The sequence below is a fragment of the Pongo pygmaeus genome, chromosome 19 (genome assembly GCF_028885625.2).
Source record: "Pongo pygmaeus isolate AG05252 chromosome 19, NHGRI_mPonPyg2-v2.0_pri, whole genome shotgun sequence".
Classification (NCBI taxonomy): domain Eukaryota; kingdom Metazoa; phylum Chordata; class Mammalia; order Primates; family Hominidae; genus Pongo; species Pongo pygmaeus.
In genome coordinates, this window is record NC_072392.2 from 70026769 (window position 1) to 70045584 (window position 18816).

The 18816-nt window shown below is 45.3% G+C and overlaps 1 protein-coding gene across 3 annotated transcripts in view; it reads right to left on the minus strand.

The window, feature by feature from the left end:
* The window catches only part of CALCOCO2 (calcium binding and coiled-coil domain 2), a 34475-nt gene extending 16263 nt beyond the window's left edge, over nt 1-18212 (minus strand). For 2 of the 3 annotated variants that reach the window (XM_054460010.2, XM_054460008.2), the window contains exons 1-4: nt 18087-18212; nt 6976-7165; nt 372-474; nt 83-216 (exon numbers count right to left, since the gene is read on the minus strand). In XM_054460010.2, coding sequence (XP_054315985.1) covers nt 83-216; nt 372-474; nt 6976-7155 — 417 coding nt within the window. In that variant the 5' untranslated portion in view covers nt 7156-7165; nt 18087-18212. The remainder of the gene's footprint in view (nt 1-82; nt 217-371; nt 475-6975; nt 7166-18086) is intronic. The other variant, XR_008495244.2, reaches the window with a different exon arrangement.
* Nucleotides 18213-18816: the final 604 nt, after the last annotated feature.

The window sequence follows — 18816 nt, forward strand, 5'->3', positions numbered from 1 at the left end:
GCCTTATTAACTCAAATTCCATCCTATCCTATATTGCTACTCGTAATGACAGCAAGGGATTGAGGTGAGAAGTTTTACAAACCTGAGTAGTAACAACCAGGATGTCTTCCTCATTTTCTGGACGGAATTGGAAGGGAATACTTGCTCCCCGGACCACACCATCCTGATCCACATAGCAGAACTGGTAATACTCATCATCCTTGGGCAGGTAGTAAGCTGAAAACACAACATAATTTTTAATCCAAAATAAGATCTATTCAGAAAAGTAAAATTCTGGAAGTCTTTTTATCTGCCCCAGAAAGCTCAAGCTGAAGGGAATTAATAAGTCTTGGCTACTGTCTTCAACACCTTTGATCCAGTATTTTTCTCACCTTTGAACTGGACTTCCTGCTGTTTAGCTGATTTGTTGTTTAGGTCAATGGGCAAAGTAACCCACATGAAGGTGTAATACTCACGGGTTGTCTTCCACCCCACCTGCAATGACAAGAAGTTCTTATTTAGTACCTGAAAGGGGCCTGGGGAAAATCCTAGTTGGGCTACATCTTCTTAAAATCACTTTTTATTTGTATATATTGAAAATATAGGCCAGGTGCGGTAGCTCATGCCTGTAATCCTAGCACTTTGGGAGACCAAGGCGGGTGGATTGCCTGAGCTCAGTAGTTTGAGACCAGCCTGGGCAACATGGTGAAACCCCGTGTCCACTAAAATACAAAAAATAAGCTGGGCATGGTGGTGTGCGCCTGTAATCCCAGCTACTTAGGAGGTTGAGGCAGGAGAATTGCTTGAACCCAGGAGGCGGAGGTTGCAGTGAGCTGAGATTGCACCACTGCACTCCAGCCTGGGTGACAGAGTGAGACTCCGTCTCCAAAAAAAAGAAAAAAGAAAATATAGGCCGGGCGCGGTGGCTCACGCCTGTAATCCCAGCACTTTGGGAGGCCGAGGCAGGCGGATCACGAGTCAGGAGATCGAGACCATCCTGGCTAACACGGTGAAACCCCGTCTCTACTAAAAATACAAAAAATTAGCCGGGCGCGGTGGCGGGCGCCTGTAGTCCCAGCTACTCGGGAGGCTGAGGCAGGAGAATGGCGTGAACCCGGGAGGCGGAGCTTGCAGTGAGCCGAGATCGTGCCACTGCACTCCAGCCTGGGTGACAGAGCAAGACTCTGTCTCAAAAAAAAAAAAAAAAAAAAAAAAAAAAAAAAAAAAGGAAAATATAATAGAATGAGTTCATTATGACAAGATTCTCACGTCAGGGCTCAAATCTTTTTTAATTTTTTATTTTATTTTTCACTTATGACAAATACATATGGGAAAATGTCTGACACAACCAAAAATTGGGGTGCACATACACAGCTCAAAATACAAGTCTTAGAAGCATTTGAAAACTAGCTCCTCACCACCCAGGAAAAAAGCTCCAAAAATCCTATCTACAAGTCAGAGATAGAGCTGAGACTGATTTAAGGGGAAAGTTCTGGGAATATGAACCCTGATCTTCTTACAATGGCGTTCTTTGGACTTCTAAATCAGAAATCACTTCTGACCTGCCCTCTCTATTGGTGTGTCCTCTATTGTGTCCAATTAAGCCTTGTCATATACCAACCTGGATATACTACTGCATTAAAACAAAAACTCCATTCTTTTTTATAATGTCTGTGTTGGGGGCAGAGGGAGAACAGGGTTCTTAGAATATGAGGCACCAGATAAGAGATTCCAGGTCTATATATTTTCCTTCATGCATGCTTAATGATGGCTTTTTGGTAATAAAGATATTAACAACAATCTGGTAGTCGTAAAGGCCTCTTCTAGGTATTGAATACAATAAATCATAAGACATAGGATGCCGCAAAACACGCCTCAGAGCAGAAAGCTGGCTAAGTGGAAAATATTCTCACAAATGTGAAGGGGGTAAAAGATTGCTCAAATCTTATCTAGAAAATAAAAGCACACCAGAGAATAGAAAGGAAGCTATTGTGTCTTCAAGGGGACAACACTCAGCAAATGAGAAGCAAAATTACATTTATTGCCATATTTTGACCCTGTCTGAGCTCAGTAAGAAGAGAACTAAAAATAAATCCCATTTTTATATATTAAGGAATCAAAGCAGGGTTGAAAAGGCTATACCAAAAACTCATCAGAACATCCTAGGGCATGTTTTAGAGTCTCATTAATACACACCCCATTGCTGTAAGCATCTCAGAGCCACTGCAGCCTACGGTGGTACAGGAAGCAGGAATTTTATGGAGTCCTCATTCACATCCTGGAGTTTCTTAATGCACTGTGACCAAAATATCATTGGGAAGGCCTAAGAATTATTGCTGCCTTGGAACAGGGGAACAACTTCTAGCCACCTGCAATTTCTGTCCTTGGCTCCTCCATTTGAGTAGTCCTTGTTCCAGTTTGTCTTGGAAACATTTAAATGCCCAAGTCAAGGAGAGTATGAAGCACAGGATTATACACTGAGGGAAGGAAAGCAGACTGCTTCCTGCTTTAGGCTCCATCATTGGTGGTGGCTTTCACTATAGAGAAGATGTAACATATTTGTATGTATTAAAAATATTTACTGACTGGTCACAGTGGTGCATGCCTGTAATCCCAGTTACTCAGTGGCTGAGGCGCGAGAATCACTGGAACCCAGGAGGCAGAGGTTGCAGTGAGCCCAGATTGCACCTCTGCACTCCAGCCTGGGTGACAGAGCAAGACTCTGTCTCAAAATAAAATAAATTTTAAAAAATAAATAAAAAATAAAAAGATTTACTGAGTACCTACCTGGTGCCAGATACTACCAGTGTCTGGGGTGATGAGGAGTTGAATAGTCTGATTAAGACTACACTGAAAGAACACTGGGGAGAGCGTTTGAGGTGAGCCGCGAAGGACGAAACTTTACAGTCAACTCTTCATTCTCTAATTTACTATCTGTTGCTCAAAGGAATTCAGCAGAGTAGAGGAGAAAAACCAGAGGTTTGGGAGCTAAACCTGCTTCACGGCTTATTGACTGTGAGGCCTTGGGAAAGTCACCATCTCTCAGGGATATTCATGTTACTTACTTATGCCCAAGAGATACTACTACCCACCTCAGGGGGCTACTGCACTGTGAGAATTTTTCTTTCTTTTCTTTTCTTTTTTTTTTTTGAGATGGAGTCTTGCTCTGTTGCCCAGGCTGGAGTGCAATGGCATGATCTTGGCTCACTGCAACCTCCGCCTCCTGGGTTCAAGCGATTCTCCTGCCTCAGCCTCCCAAATAGCTGGGATTACAGGCATGTGCCACCATGCCTGGCTAATTTTGTATTTTTAGTAGAGACAGGGTTTCTCCATGTTGGTCTGGCTGGTCTTGAACTCCCTAGCTCAGGTGATCTACCCGCCTTGACCTCCTAAGTGCTGGGATTACAGGCATGAGCCACAGCACCTGGCCCACTGTGAGGATTTAATTAGGCAATACACACACACACACACACACACACACACACACACACACAGTGAAGATTTAATTAGGCAATAGACACACACACACACACACACACACACACCCACCCTCAACATAGGCCTAGCATAGTGTGTCCTCAGGGTAGGTATTGAAGTCAATAGCTTTATGGACAAGGGACATTAGAAGCCCTTCTTCAGATTAACGATTATTTCTTTATTGGGCTATGGTAATACCTCTGAAATGTATGAAGCATTCCAAATATAGATATATCTTAAAAAAAAATTTTTTTTTGAGATGGAGTCTCGCTCTGTTGCCCAGGCTGGAGTGCAGTGGCACAATCTTGGCTCACTGCAACCTCTGCCTCTTGGGTTCAAGCAATTCTCCTGCCTCAGCCTCCTGAGTAGCTGGGACTACAGGTGGGTGCCACCACGCCTGGCTGATTTTTGTATTTTTAGTAGAGATGGGATTTCACCATGTTGGCCAGGCTGGTCTTGAACTCCTGACCTCAAGTGATCCGTCTGCCTTGGCCTCCCTCCTGGGATTACGGGCGTGAGCCACCGCACCTGGACAAAATATTTTTAAACACTTGTTTTTAAAAAGCCCCAGACTGGCTGGGCACGGTAGCTCACGCCTGTAATCCCAGCACTTTGGGAGGCTGAGGTGGGTGGATCACCTGAGGTCAGAAGTTCCAGACCAGCCTGGCCAACGTGATGAAACCCTGTCTCTACTAAAAATACAAAAATTAGCTGGGCATGGTGGTGGGTCCCTGTAATCCCAGCTACTCGGGAGGCTGAGACAGGAAATCGCTTGAACCGGGGAGGCGGGGTGCCTGTAATCTCAGCTACCTGGGAGGCTTAGGCAGGAGAATCGCTTGAACCAGGGAGGCAGAGGTTGCAGTGAGCCAAGATCGTGTCATTGCACTCCAGCCTGGGTGACAAGAGCAAAACTCCATCTTAAAAAAAAAAAAAAAGCCCAAGATTTTCATATGATATATGGTGAAATCTTTACTGGTGGTTGCTAAGCGCTTGGGGGAATACAACCAGTCTAAGCAAAATAGAAATATAACGATGTTCCAAAAAGAAAGAAAAAAAGATGTTATAAACTACATTTTAAAGTCTGGTAAGTAATTTTTGAATCATTCTCTTTTTCATGATCTGTACCTGCATTAACCAATGATAGCCACTAGCCACATGAAGCTATTTAAACTTTAATGAACATTAAGTAAAATTTAAAATCCAGTTACTCAGGCCGGGCACAGTGGCTCACACCTGTAATCCCAGCACTTTGGGAGGCCGAGGCAGGCGGATTACCTGCGGTTGGGAGTTCGAGACCAGCCTGACCAACATGGAGAAACCCTGTCTCTACTAAAAATACAAAATTAGCCAGGCGTGGTGGCACATGCCTGTAATCCCAGCTACTTGGGAGGCTGAGGCAGGAGAATTGCTTGAACCTGGGAGGCGGAGGTTGCGGTGAGCCGAGATTGCGCCATTCTGTTGCCTGGGCAACAGAACGAAACTCTGTCTCTAAATAAATAAATAAATTAAATTAAATTAAATCCAGTTACTTAGTCACACTAACCACATTTCAAGTGCTTAACACCCACATGTGGCTAGTAGCAGCTGTACTAGACAGTGAAGCTACAGCTCTATTGCAGAAAACTCCTACCAGGCAATGTGACCTATATGCTTTGCTACATATGAGGAAGAAAAACAACTACCATCTTCTTTCTAAGACAGAAAACACTCTGGTGGGTTGGCACACCTTTTAGTCTGATGATTCGATACCTTGCAGTCTCAACAGCTGTCATGACACTTGCCAGTGTCCTGCTGGTTGGCCACTATCCCTATCTCCAAACACCAGTCTTGTCACCTCCAGCTTCCGTTGCTCATCAATAAGCTTGATGTTCCAAACAATTATGGAAAAGGAATTCAATGAAGGATATAAATAAGCAACAGCTCCTTCACAGTGCAGTTGAGAATGGTGTCTGATTTCAGGATGAACAGCACTGGCAAATAGGCACATGACATACTGAGGTGTCAAACCAAAGGTCACTGACGTTGGGAGTTGGCAGTGTAAATTAATTAAATTTGACCTTTATTTCTTGTCTCTGGAAATAGGAAGATTTGTCATTATGGTGTATGTGAGATGTATGAGAGAGAAAGACACGGATGGGAGGGCAAAGGGGACACAGAGAGTAAGCTAATTAAAATTTAAAAATACCATTCTGTGAACTGACGGGGTGATTAGACACTGGAAGAGGTCACTAAGAGAGCTCATAAACTTTCAGTCCTTGGAAATCGTTATAAAGTAGTCAGATGCACTTATTCAGGAATAAACTTTTTGGATACAGGATGTCAATATCCTCAATATCCTTTCCAGATTTGAGGCATTTGTATCAAAACAAACTAAACATCATACCAAGTAAGGAAATAATGTTTAGTCTCAGAAATGACATATGAGGTCAACCATCTCAGTCAAGTCATACATAAATATTTCAAAATAGGATCATGTAAAAAGCATTTAATTTGGGAGGCTGAGGCGGGCAGATCACAAGGTCAGGAATTCAAGACCAGCCTGACCAACATGGTGAAACCTGTTTTCTTCTAAAAATACAAAAATTAGCAGTGTGTGGTGGCATTCGCCTATAATCCCAGCTACTCTGGAGGCTGAGGCAGGAGAATCACTTGAACCCGGGAGGTGCGGGTTGCAGTGAGCCGAGATTGCACCACTGTATTTCAGCCTGGGCAATGAGACTCCATCTCAAAGAAAAAAAAAAAAAAGAAAGAAATCAGTTAGGCATTGTTAGGCATTGTTCTGCACACCTGTAGTCCCAGCTACTGAAAAGGCTGAGGTGGGAGGATCACTGAGCCTGGGAGGAGGTTGAGGCTGCAGTGAACTACACTCCACTCTGAGAGACAGAGCAAGACCCTATCTCAACAACAACAAGCAAGCATTTATATTTGGTCTTTGACAGCATAATAAGGACAGGCGTGGTGGGTCATGCCTGTAATCCCAGCACTTTGGGAGGCTGAGGCAGGCAGATCACCTGAGATCAGGAGTTTGAGACCAGCCTGGCCAACATGGTGAAACCCCGTCTCTACTAAAAATACAAAAATTAGCTGGATGTGGTGGCAGGTGCCTGTAATCTCAGCTACTCGGGATGCTGAGGCAGGAGAACTGCTTGAACCCGGGAGGTGGAGGTTGCAGTGAGCCGAATCGTGCCATTGCACTCCAGCCTAGATGACACAGCAAGACTCTATTTAAAAAAAAAAAAAAAAAAAAGAAAAGAAAAAAACAAAAACAAAAAGAAAGCATAACAAAATTTGAGGATTATATGATTTGCCATCTTATTTTAGCTTGACACTGAAATGAAAATTTGAGTCCCACAGCACACATTAGTGTGTGAAGAGAGAAGTGCTGTGGAGCTTGGCTAGAATTTAAAAATTGCCAACAAATATTATACAAAATGCTTATAATACACAGAGAGTCACACAGTTAGGTAACTAAGAATCACCTGTAGTTCCTGATCACTTGGTACTGAATTAACCACTTACTCTAAAGATGCCAATCCAATCCTTTCGACGAGGAATGAAATGCTGGGTGAAGGTATAATGACATGTGACGTCCCCTCCAGGGATGTAGAACTTCTCCACACTGCTAAAGATGACCTGAGAGAAATGACAGTGATCCAGCAAGACAGCTGATGTGGGGGGATCTTCGATGGTCTCTTCCATGGTAGGGGTCCTGTTATGAAATGTGGAACAGAGTAAGGCTCAGAAAGCATTGTCTGAAATGTTGGCGATTTCTGGGCTTTCATCCAGGGAACATTCTGTGCAAAGCAAGTCAGGAAAAGCAAAATCCTGACAAATACTGAGATTACACAACTTGCTTTCTGTTTCACTTTGAGCCATCTCAGTCACAACTTCCTATGCTACGAGAATTTTCTGACAATATCTTTAACTTCTTCACCACAGCCACCACAACCCTCACATGAACAGAGGCTTATAGCTACTTTAGTTCCCCTTTCTCTAAATGACTTAAATAAGCAAGGCAGCCTAGATAAAATAGCCTGAGCTGGGAACTGTTAAATTCTAGATTTTTCATCCCAACAAGCCCTATGACTTTAGGAAAGTCCATCTCTCTGGATTTCATCTTCTATATTCAATCCCATTTATCCTATAATTATCAGGACCTTCCATGTATAAGATACTCTGCTAGGACCTGGGGATGGGAATGAGAAGAAAGGAATGAGAGAAAATTATTTGACATGCAGTAGTGACAAGCATGGGTTCTAAATTAGAATGGTGGCGTTCAAATTCCAGCTTCACCACCTATTAAATTTGTGGCATTGGGAAATTTATTTAATCTGCTGGGCTCTGTGCCTGTTTCCTTATCTGTAAATTGGGGCTAAAAATAATATCTACCCCATTTAGTTTTTTTGTGAGGCATAAGTGAAATAATGTAAGATGTCCAGCCCTTAAATCAGTGTCTGCCATTGTAGGCACTTCACACAAAGTTGATGCATGTTGAATGACAAAGTACTTAGCACAGAGTCTGCATAAAGGGTTTAAGAGACGTTAGTTATAGTTAGTTATATAGTTATTACTGTTGTAGTTGTGGGTTTTTTTTTCCTGGTACAACCTTAAAAGGGGTCCCAATCCAATAGAGAGGATAGAGGAGTATACAAATGACTGCCAAATGAATCGAATAAGAAGTGCAAAATGCTCTGGGGTTCAAAAGAGGGAGAGATGCAACTGGTTAGGAAAATAAAGAAAACTTCAAGGAATGAGAAGAATCTTAGATTAGCCCTCAAAGAGGATTAGGATTTTGACAAGTGAGTTTTTGAGTGAGGGCATTCTAGGTGAAGGAAACAGCATGAGTAACAACAAAGAAACAGAAAAATGCAACCCACATTTGGTAGACAGCAAACAAGTTTGGATCCCTAGCTATAAATGGGGATAATACCCTGTGTTTCACCTTTCTAGGTTATAGTACAGATAAAATGTGATCAAGAATAGGAAAGTTGTGGCTGGGTGCAGTGGCTCACACCTGTAATCCCAGCACTTTGGGAGGCAGAGGCAGGTGGATCTTTTGAGTCCAGCAGTTCATGACCAACCTGGGCAACATGGCAAAACCCCATCTCTACAAAAAACTACAAAAATTAGCTGGGCGTGGTGGTGCTCATCTGTAGTCCCAGCTACTCGGGAGGCTGAGATGGGAGGACTGCTTTTGCCTGGGAGGTCTAGGCTGCAGCAAGCCAAGATTGTGCCACTGCACTCCAGCCTGGGCAACAGAGCAAGACCCTGCCTCAAAACAATAACAATGACAACAACAACAATGAAATAGGAAACTAGGGTGGTGCATGCCTGTAGTCCTAGCTGTTCAGGAGGCTGAGGTGAGAGGATTGCCTGAGCCCAGGAGCTCAAGTCCAGCTTGGGCAATATAGTGAGACTGTCTCTATTAAAACAAACAAAAAAAGCCAGGCGTGGTGGCTCACACCTGTAATCCCAGCACTTTGGGAGGCCGAGGCAGGTGGATCACCTGAGGTCAGTAGTTCGAGACCAGCTTGACCAAGACGGAGAAACCCCGTCTCTACTAAAAATACAAAATTAGTTGGGCGTGGTGGCACATGCCTGCAATCCCAGCTACTTGGGAGGCTGAGGCAGGAGAATTGCTTGAACCTGGGAGCAGAGAATTTCAGTGAGCCAAGATCGTGCCACTGTACTCCAGCCTGGGCAAGAAGAGTGAAACTCCGTCTAAAAAAAAAAAAGCAAAGCAAAGCAAAGAAAAAAGGCCGGGCACAGTGGCTGACGCCTGTAATCCCAACACTTTGGGAGGCTGAGGTGGGTGGATCACCTGAGGTCAGGAGTTCGAGACCAATCTGGCCAACATGGTGAAACCCTGTCTCTACTAAAAATACGAAAATTACCCAGGCGTGATGGCAGGCGCGTGTAATCCCAGCTACTCGGGAGGCTGAGGCAGGAGAATCGCTTGAACCCAGGAGGCCGAGGTTTCAGTGAGCCAAGATCATGCCACTGCACTCCAGCCTGGGGGACAGAGCGAGACTCTGTCAAAAAAAAAAAAAAAAAAAAGAGAAACCATTTTGGAGGCAAAAAGAGTACATAAAAGAAACAAAGTGGGCCGGGCGCGGTGGCTCACGCCTGTAATCCCAGCACTTTGGGAGGCTGAGGTGGGTGGATCACCTGAGGTCAGGAGTTCGAGACCAGTCTGGCCAACATGGTGAAACCCTGTCTCTACTAAAAATATGAAAATTACCCAGGCGTGATGGCAGGCGCCTGTAATTCCAGCTACTCGGGAGGCTGAGGCAGGAGAATCACTTGAACCCAGAAGGCCGAGGTTGCAGTGAGCTAAGATCATGCCACTGCACTCAAGCCTGGGGGACAGAGCGAGACTGTCAAAAAAAAAAAAAAAAAAAAAGAGAAACCATTTTGGAGGCAAAAAGAGTCATAAAAGAAACAAAGTGGGCCGGGCACGGTGGCTCATGCCTGTAATCCCAGCACTTTGGGAGGCAGAGGCGGGTGGATCATGAGGTCAGGAGATCGAGACCATCCTGGCTAACATGGTGAAACCCTGTCTCTACTAAAAACACAAAAAATTAGCCAGGCATGGTGGCGGGTGCCTGTAGTCCCGGCTACTCAGGAGGCTGAGGCAGGAGAATAGCAGGAACCCGGGAGGCCGAGCTTGCAGTGAGCCAAGATTGCCAGATTGCACCACTGCACTCCAGCCTGGGCCACAGAGTGAGACTCCGTCTCAAAAAAAAAAAGGAAACAACGTGTTTTTAATTGTTGACACCTAATACTTCCTGCCCCTTAAACAAATCACATGCACTGTTTTCTAAATGACTAGCTGGTCTAACATTTAGTGAGTCCATAATTCTCAATTTAGGGTTTGACTAGGACATGAAAAAAATATTTCAGTTGTACACAGAAGATGAAGAAAGAGCTATACACATGCATATACTATATAACATCTTACAAATTCAGCTATTGGTATATGCTGGAAGACTGTGTACAGGCACACATGTAAATTTTTTTTTTTTTTTTTTTTTTAAAGACGGAATCTCGCTCTGTCCCCCAGGCTGGAGTGCAGTGGCGCGATCTCGGCTCACTGCAACCTCTGCCTCCCAGGTTCACGCCATTCTCCTGCCTCAGCCTCCCGAGTAGCTGGGACTACAGGCGCCTGCCACGATGCCCGGCCAGTTTTTTGAATTTTTAGGAGAACCCAGGGTTTCACCGTGTTAGACAGGATGGTCTCGATCTCCTAACCTCGTGATGAGCCCACCTCGGCCTCCCAAAGTGCTGGGATTACAGATGTTAAGGGAGGAGACCACCCCTCATATTGTCTTATGCCCAATTTCTGTCTCCAAAGGAAAAAAAAGTAAAAACTAAAAGCCAGAAATGAAATCCACAAGCAGACAGCCCGGCACCACACCCTGGGCCTGGTAGTTAAAGATCGACCCCTGACCTAATCGGTTATGTTATCTATAGATTACAGACATTGTACAGAAAAGCACTGTGAAAATCCCTATCCTGTTTTGTTCTAATTACCGGTGCATGCAGCCCCCAGTCATGTACCCCCTGCTTGCTCAATCGATCACGACCCTCTCATGCGCACCCCCTTAGAATTGTGAGCCCTTAAAAGGGACAGGAATTGCTCACTCAGGGAGCTCGGCTCTTGAGACAGGAGTCTTGCCAATGCCCCCAGCCGAATAAACCCCTTCCTTCGTTAACTCAGTGTCTGAGGAGTTTTGTCTGTGGCTTGTCCTGCTACAATGTGAGCCACTGTGCCCGGCTGGCACACATATAATTTTTAAAAATAAATAAGTACAATAACCAAAAAACAAGACCCCCCCCAAACAACCATAATACTTCTTCTAGCCCCATCCTATCTATTTAGTGGTTTTATTTTGAAGTCTAAGCAACCAGGCCTGCTCTTCCAACTCCCCAGAAGTCAGTTTTTTCATAAAGAAGGCAACGGGACTTTGGAGCACTAAACTGTCTATTCTTGAAATTGAGTTAAGGAACTAAAAAATGTATTGACTTTCTGGTTTGTGACACAGTTTAGCCACATCCTCAACCTCAAACCTCGAAAGTTTTTCTTTCCATTTTTTTTTTTAGACAGAGTTTCGCTCTGTTCCCCAGGCTGGAGTGCAGTGGCGGTATCTCAGCTCACTGCAACCTCCGCCTCTGGGGTTCAAGCAATTCTCCTGCTTCAGCCTCCTGAGTAGCTGGGACTACAGGTGCACGCCACCATGCCCAGCTAATTTTTTGGGTTTCACCATGTTGGCCAGGCTGGTCTTGAACTCCTGACCTCAGGTGATCCACCCACCTCAGCCTCCCAAAGTGCTGGGATTACAGGCGTGAGCCACCACGCCCGGCTCAAAAGAGTTTTTCAAAGGTGGGGGAGAGTTCACGTTCCAATCTAGGTCAAGATTTTTCCCTATAATAAACTGTTACCTGTGTACAATGAGGGTTTCTCTTGGATGCTATGAGAGAGTGGGCAGGGAGGTTTCTCAGCTTGCAGACCCTTTATTTCCAAGTGGTCTACCGTCACATGGAGGCCAACATATCCCTTCTGTCCTAAGCCTGGCGCACCAATTCATCTGTGCATGTAAAATTACTTAACTTGTCCTTTGCGGATCATGAAGAACACTCAGATAAGAGTGTTCTTCTGAGTGCTGAGCATGGTAGCTCATGCCTGTAATCCCAGCACTGGGAGGCCAAAGCGGCAGGTCACCTGAGGTCAGGAGTTCAAGACCAGGCTGGCTAACACAGTGAAACCCCATTTCTACTAAAAATACAAAAAATCAGCTGGGCATGGTGGCACGCATCTGTAATCCCAGCTACTCGGAAGGCTGAGGCAGAATAGCTTGAACCTGGGAGGCAGAGGTTGCAGTGAGCCGAGATTGCACCATTGCACTCCAGCTTCGGCAACAAGAGCAAAACTCTATCTCCAAAAAAAAAAAAAAAAAAGAGTGACTTCAGGGACTGCCCCTCATATGCTGGCCTCCATATGACGGTAGACCACTTGGAAATAAAAGGTCTGCAAGCTGAGAAACCTCCCTGCCCACTCTCCCATAGCATCCAAGAGAAACCCTCATTGTACACAGGTACCAAGTACCTTACTCCCATTTCTTTTCCTTCACAACACTATCACCATTGTATACATAACACAATGCCTAAGGTGTAGTAATCACTGATTAAGTATTTGTTGGATAAATGAACTAACAAGATATGCACATCATTCATCAAAATGTAAAAAAGGAAGGGGCTTTGTAGGTAAACAATGGTAAGGGTGACTCTGGGGCTAAGAGTGTGCATGTTTTATTTTTTTAAGCCCTCTTAATTTGTTGGTTACCCTTGGAGAAACTGCTGTTTCTCAGCTTTCTCTTCTCTAAAACAGGGTGGGGAGATGATAATCTCCAAGTGCTAAGTTACTTCTTGGTATGGCTGGTTCAGCTGGCATGGCTGGTTCAAGTGGCATGGTGCCAAAAAACCAAAAGGAACAGATTTGATTTCCTTAAGAACCCACCAAATTCACACTCCATTACCTATCTTACACATACTCAAACTCCGGCAAGCTGTTGTGAAAATGGATGCTACTCTGAAAGGCAAGACCAGCTTAGGGCATGGGGTAGCTTGGTATAGTTTCTCTCTCATTACTAGAAAAACAACCAATCTGGCCATGCACCGTGGCTCACACCTGTAATCCCAGGACTTTGGGAGGCCGAGGTGGGTGGATCACTTGAGGTAAGGAGTTTGAGGCCAGCCTGGCCAACATGGTGAAACCCCGTCTCTACTAAAAATACAAAAAATTAGCCGGGCGTGGTGGTGGGCGCCTGTAATCCAAGCTACTCAGGAGGCTGAGGCAAGAGAATCACTTGAACCCAGGAGGCGGAGGTTGAGGTTGCAGTGAGCCGAGATTACGCCATTGCACTCCAGCCTGGGCAACAAGAGCAAAAAACTCTGTCTCAAAAAAAAAAAGAAAAGAAAAACAACCAATCTAAGTTAGCTCATAAGCAGAACGCTTAAGAAAGGACAGCACATATATAGACAACACGAAAGAGCTCATGTTCTGAGGCTTGAGTGTACAGTCAGAGGAAATTCTAGCTCTTTTCATTCACCTGAAAACCTAATAATCTGTCTGGAAAAGTGAACAGCTTTGGTTCCTTGCTTACAAAAAATGCAAATGACCCCATGGAGTTTCCCACTTCAGAAATCTCATCACCTTCCCAGAAGGGACTCAGAGGGCATCCAATGGCACGTGGGGTATTGAGAACTCAGTCATTCTTGAAATAAGGTTAAAATTCTCCTCTGCCAAGGCTGGGGAAAGGTTAGAGGAGGCAAGTAGATGAGAACAGCAGTGGCTTCTCTTCTCTCCTTTTTACCAAGCTGTGGACACAAAGGGCCATGAGTAAACTAGAACATAACCATGCCAACCCGAACTTGGTCAGTGAGGAAGTATTCCAGCTTTTCCTGAAGGGAGGGGATCTACTGAGTTTTAAGGTCAGTAATCTTTAGTCTTCCCTTCCTCCCAGTGATAAAATTCCTGGGAGAAATGGGCTCCAACAATGGCTTGGGAAATTACCTTTCTGACAAAGTAGTCTAGAAATGAGTATCTGTGGACAGAGGAGGGAAGATATGTAAAGAGAATTTTTTTTTTTTGGAGGGGGGCCAGGGTCTCACTCTGTTACCCAGGCTGGAGTACAGTGGCACAGCCATGGCTCACTGCAGCCTCAACCTCCCAGGCTCAAGTGATCCTCCACCTCAACCTCCCAAGTAGCTGGAACTATAGGTATGCGCCACCATACCCAGCTAATTTTTGTATTTTTGTAGAGATGGGGTCTCCCTATGTTGCCCAGGCTGGTCTTGAATTCCTGGACTCAAGCAATCCTCCCTCATTGGCCTCCCAAAGTGCTGGGATTACAGGGGTGAGTCACTACACCTGGCCCATGAAAATTAAAATGACTTAAGCATCAACTTTCCCTCCTTTAACCACCTTTCCCACTATAGAACCTGTCTACCATCCATTTCTAATCTGGCAGCAATTCATAGAGGTAAAGAAAAGAGAAGAAATATAAGAAGAGCAAAAGTTAAATTTAGAAGTTCAGAGAACTACTGAGTTATGAAAAATTAGTGGGATGAGCTAGGTCCCCTAGAAATTATAAAGTGGTATTCTACCTAATTCCTTATTCCAACCCTCAAATCAAAGATTGGCCACATAAGGAGTGAACAGAGAAAACAAATAGGGATTTTCAAAAACAAAACTATCAAGCATGGGTAAAATAATGCACAAATTCCACAAACTGTCAGAGGCAACTTTATTTGGCCTCTGACATAGTTGTTACCTTTTTTCAGCTCAATTTCCAAAAGGATTAGGGCCCTCAGAGGAGCAGGCAATAATGGGAAAGTATTTTTAAATAAGTCCCCTGAACTGTCTCCTAGCTTCCAAGAAAACCTGACACATTTTCATCTAATGAGCTTTTCAAGCCTAATATACTACTCCCAGGGCTGTTCCATGAGGACATAGATACATAGATCCTCTTATGTCTTCCTGAAGAAAAGGAACAGCAGCCTGTTCTACTTCTGCTCTTGCTTTTTTTTTTTTTGACACAGGGTCTTGCTTTGTCATCCAGGCTGGAGTGCAATGGCATGAATGCGGCTCACTGCAGCCTTGACATCCCTGGCTCAAGCGATCCTCTCACCTCAGTTGGAGTAGCTGGGACCCTAGGCACATGCTTGGCTAATTTTTGTATTTTTGTAGAGACAGGGTTTCGCCATGTTGCCCAGGCTGGTCTTGAACTCCTGGACTCAGGCGATCCATCTGCCTCGGCCTCCCAAAGTGCTGGGATTACATGCATGAGCCACCGTGCCCAGCCTACTTCTGCTCTTTCTAACCGCATCTGCAAACTACACTGATAGGCTTTTTAGCAGAAAATTTTTTAAATGGCCAACATGTTTACATTAGCCTTTTATACCAGTGGGCATATATTTCAAGAGAAATGAAGACTACAGATTAGTTCACAGAAGGAAATCAAATGCTTCTACAGGCAAGAAAGACATGCAAATCAATTCTTCATTTGAGAACAGTAAAAACAAAGATAAGAGTCAAACCCAATTTAATTGGATTCTTTTATCTTTCTGCTTACTTTTTTTTTTTTTTTTTTTTTTTGACACAGACTCTCTCTCTGTTGCCCAGGCTGCAGTGCAGTGGTGTGATTTCGGCTCACCACAACCTCTGCCTCCTGGGTTCAAGTGATTTCCTGCCTCAGCCTCCTGGGACTACATGCACGTGCCACCACCATGTCCGGTTAATTTTTGTATTTTTAGTAGAGACGGGGTTTCACTATGTTGGCCAGGTTGGTCTCTAACTCCTGACCTCGTGATGCACCCACCTCAGCCTCCCAAAGTACTGGGATTACAGGCGTGAGCCACTGTGCCCGGCCTTCTGCTTACTTTTCTTTCTAAATGATTAGCAATTAGCAAAAATGGATGAATTGACTTGAATCCTATTTCTCCCTGGCCATGGCAGAAATGCTTACACATAACCAGCCTTAAAGAATACTGGCAGTGGATACTATGGGTGTGTGTAGATGGCCCTGAAACAGGTAGCAAAAGCAAAGACACAATCACTGGTCTTCAAATTATTGAGCCATTTGCTCTAGCCCAAAATTTCCAAGTTAATTCTAGACCCTTACCTAAAACATGAAAATGTTTCAGAGTGTCTTACAAAAATTTTACACCCCAGGAGGCCTTTATTACTACTCATTAACAATTGTTTGAATTTGCTGTTCAGCTTGTTCTAAACAGGCCCTCATCTCACATCCACACCACCACAGTGCCGGCACCAGTTCTAGGCGAAGATGGAAAAAATAGTTCTGGGACATCAGGTTCAGGCAACTGGAAACTCTGAAAGGCTCAAAGCTGTGTACTAATCTCCATTTTACTGAGACCATCCACTTTTCCCTTGACAGGGGTGATTCTAACATGCCATGTCCCTGTGACATGGGCAGTGACAGTCTTTGAAGTGTGGTAGAAAGGGGACTAGGCTAACAGCCAAGGGAGCTGGATTCTTATCTTAGTTCTGCCACTCTGAGAGCTTGGCCACGTCACACTACCCTTTTCTGGCCTGTTTCCTCATCAGTAAAATGCATGGCTAAGGCTAGAAAATCTTCAAGGACCTTGCCTGATATAATGATGATCCTAAGTGAAGGAAAAAAGAAGTGAAAGAGTTCATTTAACTCTCTTTTCATCTAAAAAAAATTAAGGATACATGACATTCTATCAATACATACTGCCAAATTAAATTTTTGTTTGTTTGTTTTTTGTTTTTTGAGACGGAGTCTCACTCTGTTGCCCAGGCTGGAGTGCAGTGGCCATCTCGGCTCACCGCACCCTCTGCCGTCCGGGTCCAAGCGATTCTCCTGCCTCAGCCTCCCAAGTAGCTGGGATTACAGGCGTCCACCACCACGCCCCACTAATTTTTGTATTTTTAATAAAGACAGGGTTTTGCTATATTTGCCAAGCTGGTCTTGAACTCCTGACTTCAGGTGATCCGCCCGCCTGGGCCTCCCAAAGTGCTGAGATTACAGGCGTGAGCCAACGCGCCTAGTCAGCCAAATTAAATTTTTAAAGAGCCACAGATGTACTATCTGACTCGAAAGACAATATGACCTGTTAGTGCCAGGTAACTCAGGATTATTGACTACCTTTTTCAAGGCCCTTTCCATTCCACAGCTGTCATGTCTGCCAAAGGATAGAGTTTCCAGGTCCCTTGAAAATACCTGGGAAACTGAGCCATCTGGATATTCCTTAATCATGTATTCTCCACAAGCTACAAAGACCTACCACATAAAGTCCTTTACTTGCAATGGTGTTTCCAATAATAGAATAAGTTATATTATCCATATTTTACTCAGCTCCAACCATGGCCACTTGTTGGCTTCCATGTGAAGCAAGAATCCAAGTGATAGAAAAGAGTTAACACGTCCAGTGGGGTTGAAATAATACACGAGTGGGAACATTAGCTCCCAAACTAAGCTGGGTCAGTGGTGGAGGGGCAATGGATTAACTGTAAAGAGGCAGGTCACGACACCTCTCCTCCTGCCTAGAACGTCTTCTCCGACAGCTGCAGCATGCAAAAGGCAAGGCGCTTCAGGGATCAAACCCACTCATAAAGGGGGCCACTGAGGCCCAAAGAGAAAGTAACTTGCTCAGGGTGACGCAGCAAGGCTCCACCTCCGCCTCGAAGCCAACGGCGATGACATACAGGCGAGGGATTACGGAACCACCACAGCCTGGGCCCGCGGGAGGGAACGGGACGCCACGACCAGTGGGGCGGCAGCCGCCGCCTCAAGACCCTCGCCGCCGCCAGGGGTGTCACTTCTGCCCAAGGAGCCTCCCACCCTGCCACACAGCACTGCAGCGCTGCCCTCCGCAGGACAAAACTGCCCCGCAACCCTCCCGGGCCGCGGGAGGGGCTCCAGGGCCTTCAGAACACCACTCCCATTATCACCTCAGAGGGTGAACTACGGTGAGAACCGAAACCTGCCACACCTCTACCCCCGTGGCCCCTTCTCAGGACTGCAAGTCTGAATGTGGGCACCCCGAAGGCCTAACTGCCCCTTTCCACTTGAGGCACTCACCAGGGACAGCAACCAGCAGCTGCGCGACAGCAACAGGGCAGAGTGGGGCGGGGGCGGGGCTAAGCACCCAAGGGAGAGCCCGTCCCACCTGGCCCCGCCCACACGTTACAACGGTCAGCAAGCCCCACCCCCGCGCGGCGCTTGCTGGGACTTGTAGTGCCAGGTGACGGGGCCCCAGGAGTGGTCCTCTGCCCTTGATGGCTCTCCTAAGTCCTGAGCAGCGATCTCACCGAAAGAAACCTACTTCATCCCCTGGAAGAAGCTGTTTACTTTTCTTTTTTTTCTTTTATACTTTTATTTCTTTTTTCTTTTTCTGTCGTCCAGGCTAGAGTGCAGTGGTGCGAACACGGCTCACTGTAGCCCCGACCTCCCGGGCTCAGGTGATCCTCCCACTTCAGCCTCCTGAGTAGCTGGGACAACCATGGTGCCCATACGGCGCCCGCCACCACGCCAGGCTAATTTTTGTATTTTTAGTAGAGATGGGGTTTTGACATGTTGCCTAGGCTGGTCTTGAACTCCTGGGCTCAAGAGGTCCAACTGCCTCCGCCTCCCAAAGTGTTGGGATTACAGACCTGAGTCATCGCGCCCGGGCTACACCTTTATGTCTTTCTTCCCTGAACGAGAAAGCTTTATACATTTGAAGGGCCATTAAGAGGTCATCTTTATTTTTCTCCTGGGTCCACTTAACACTACTTCACGAAGAGTCTTTATATTTTTTTGAGACAGGGTC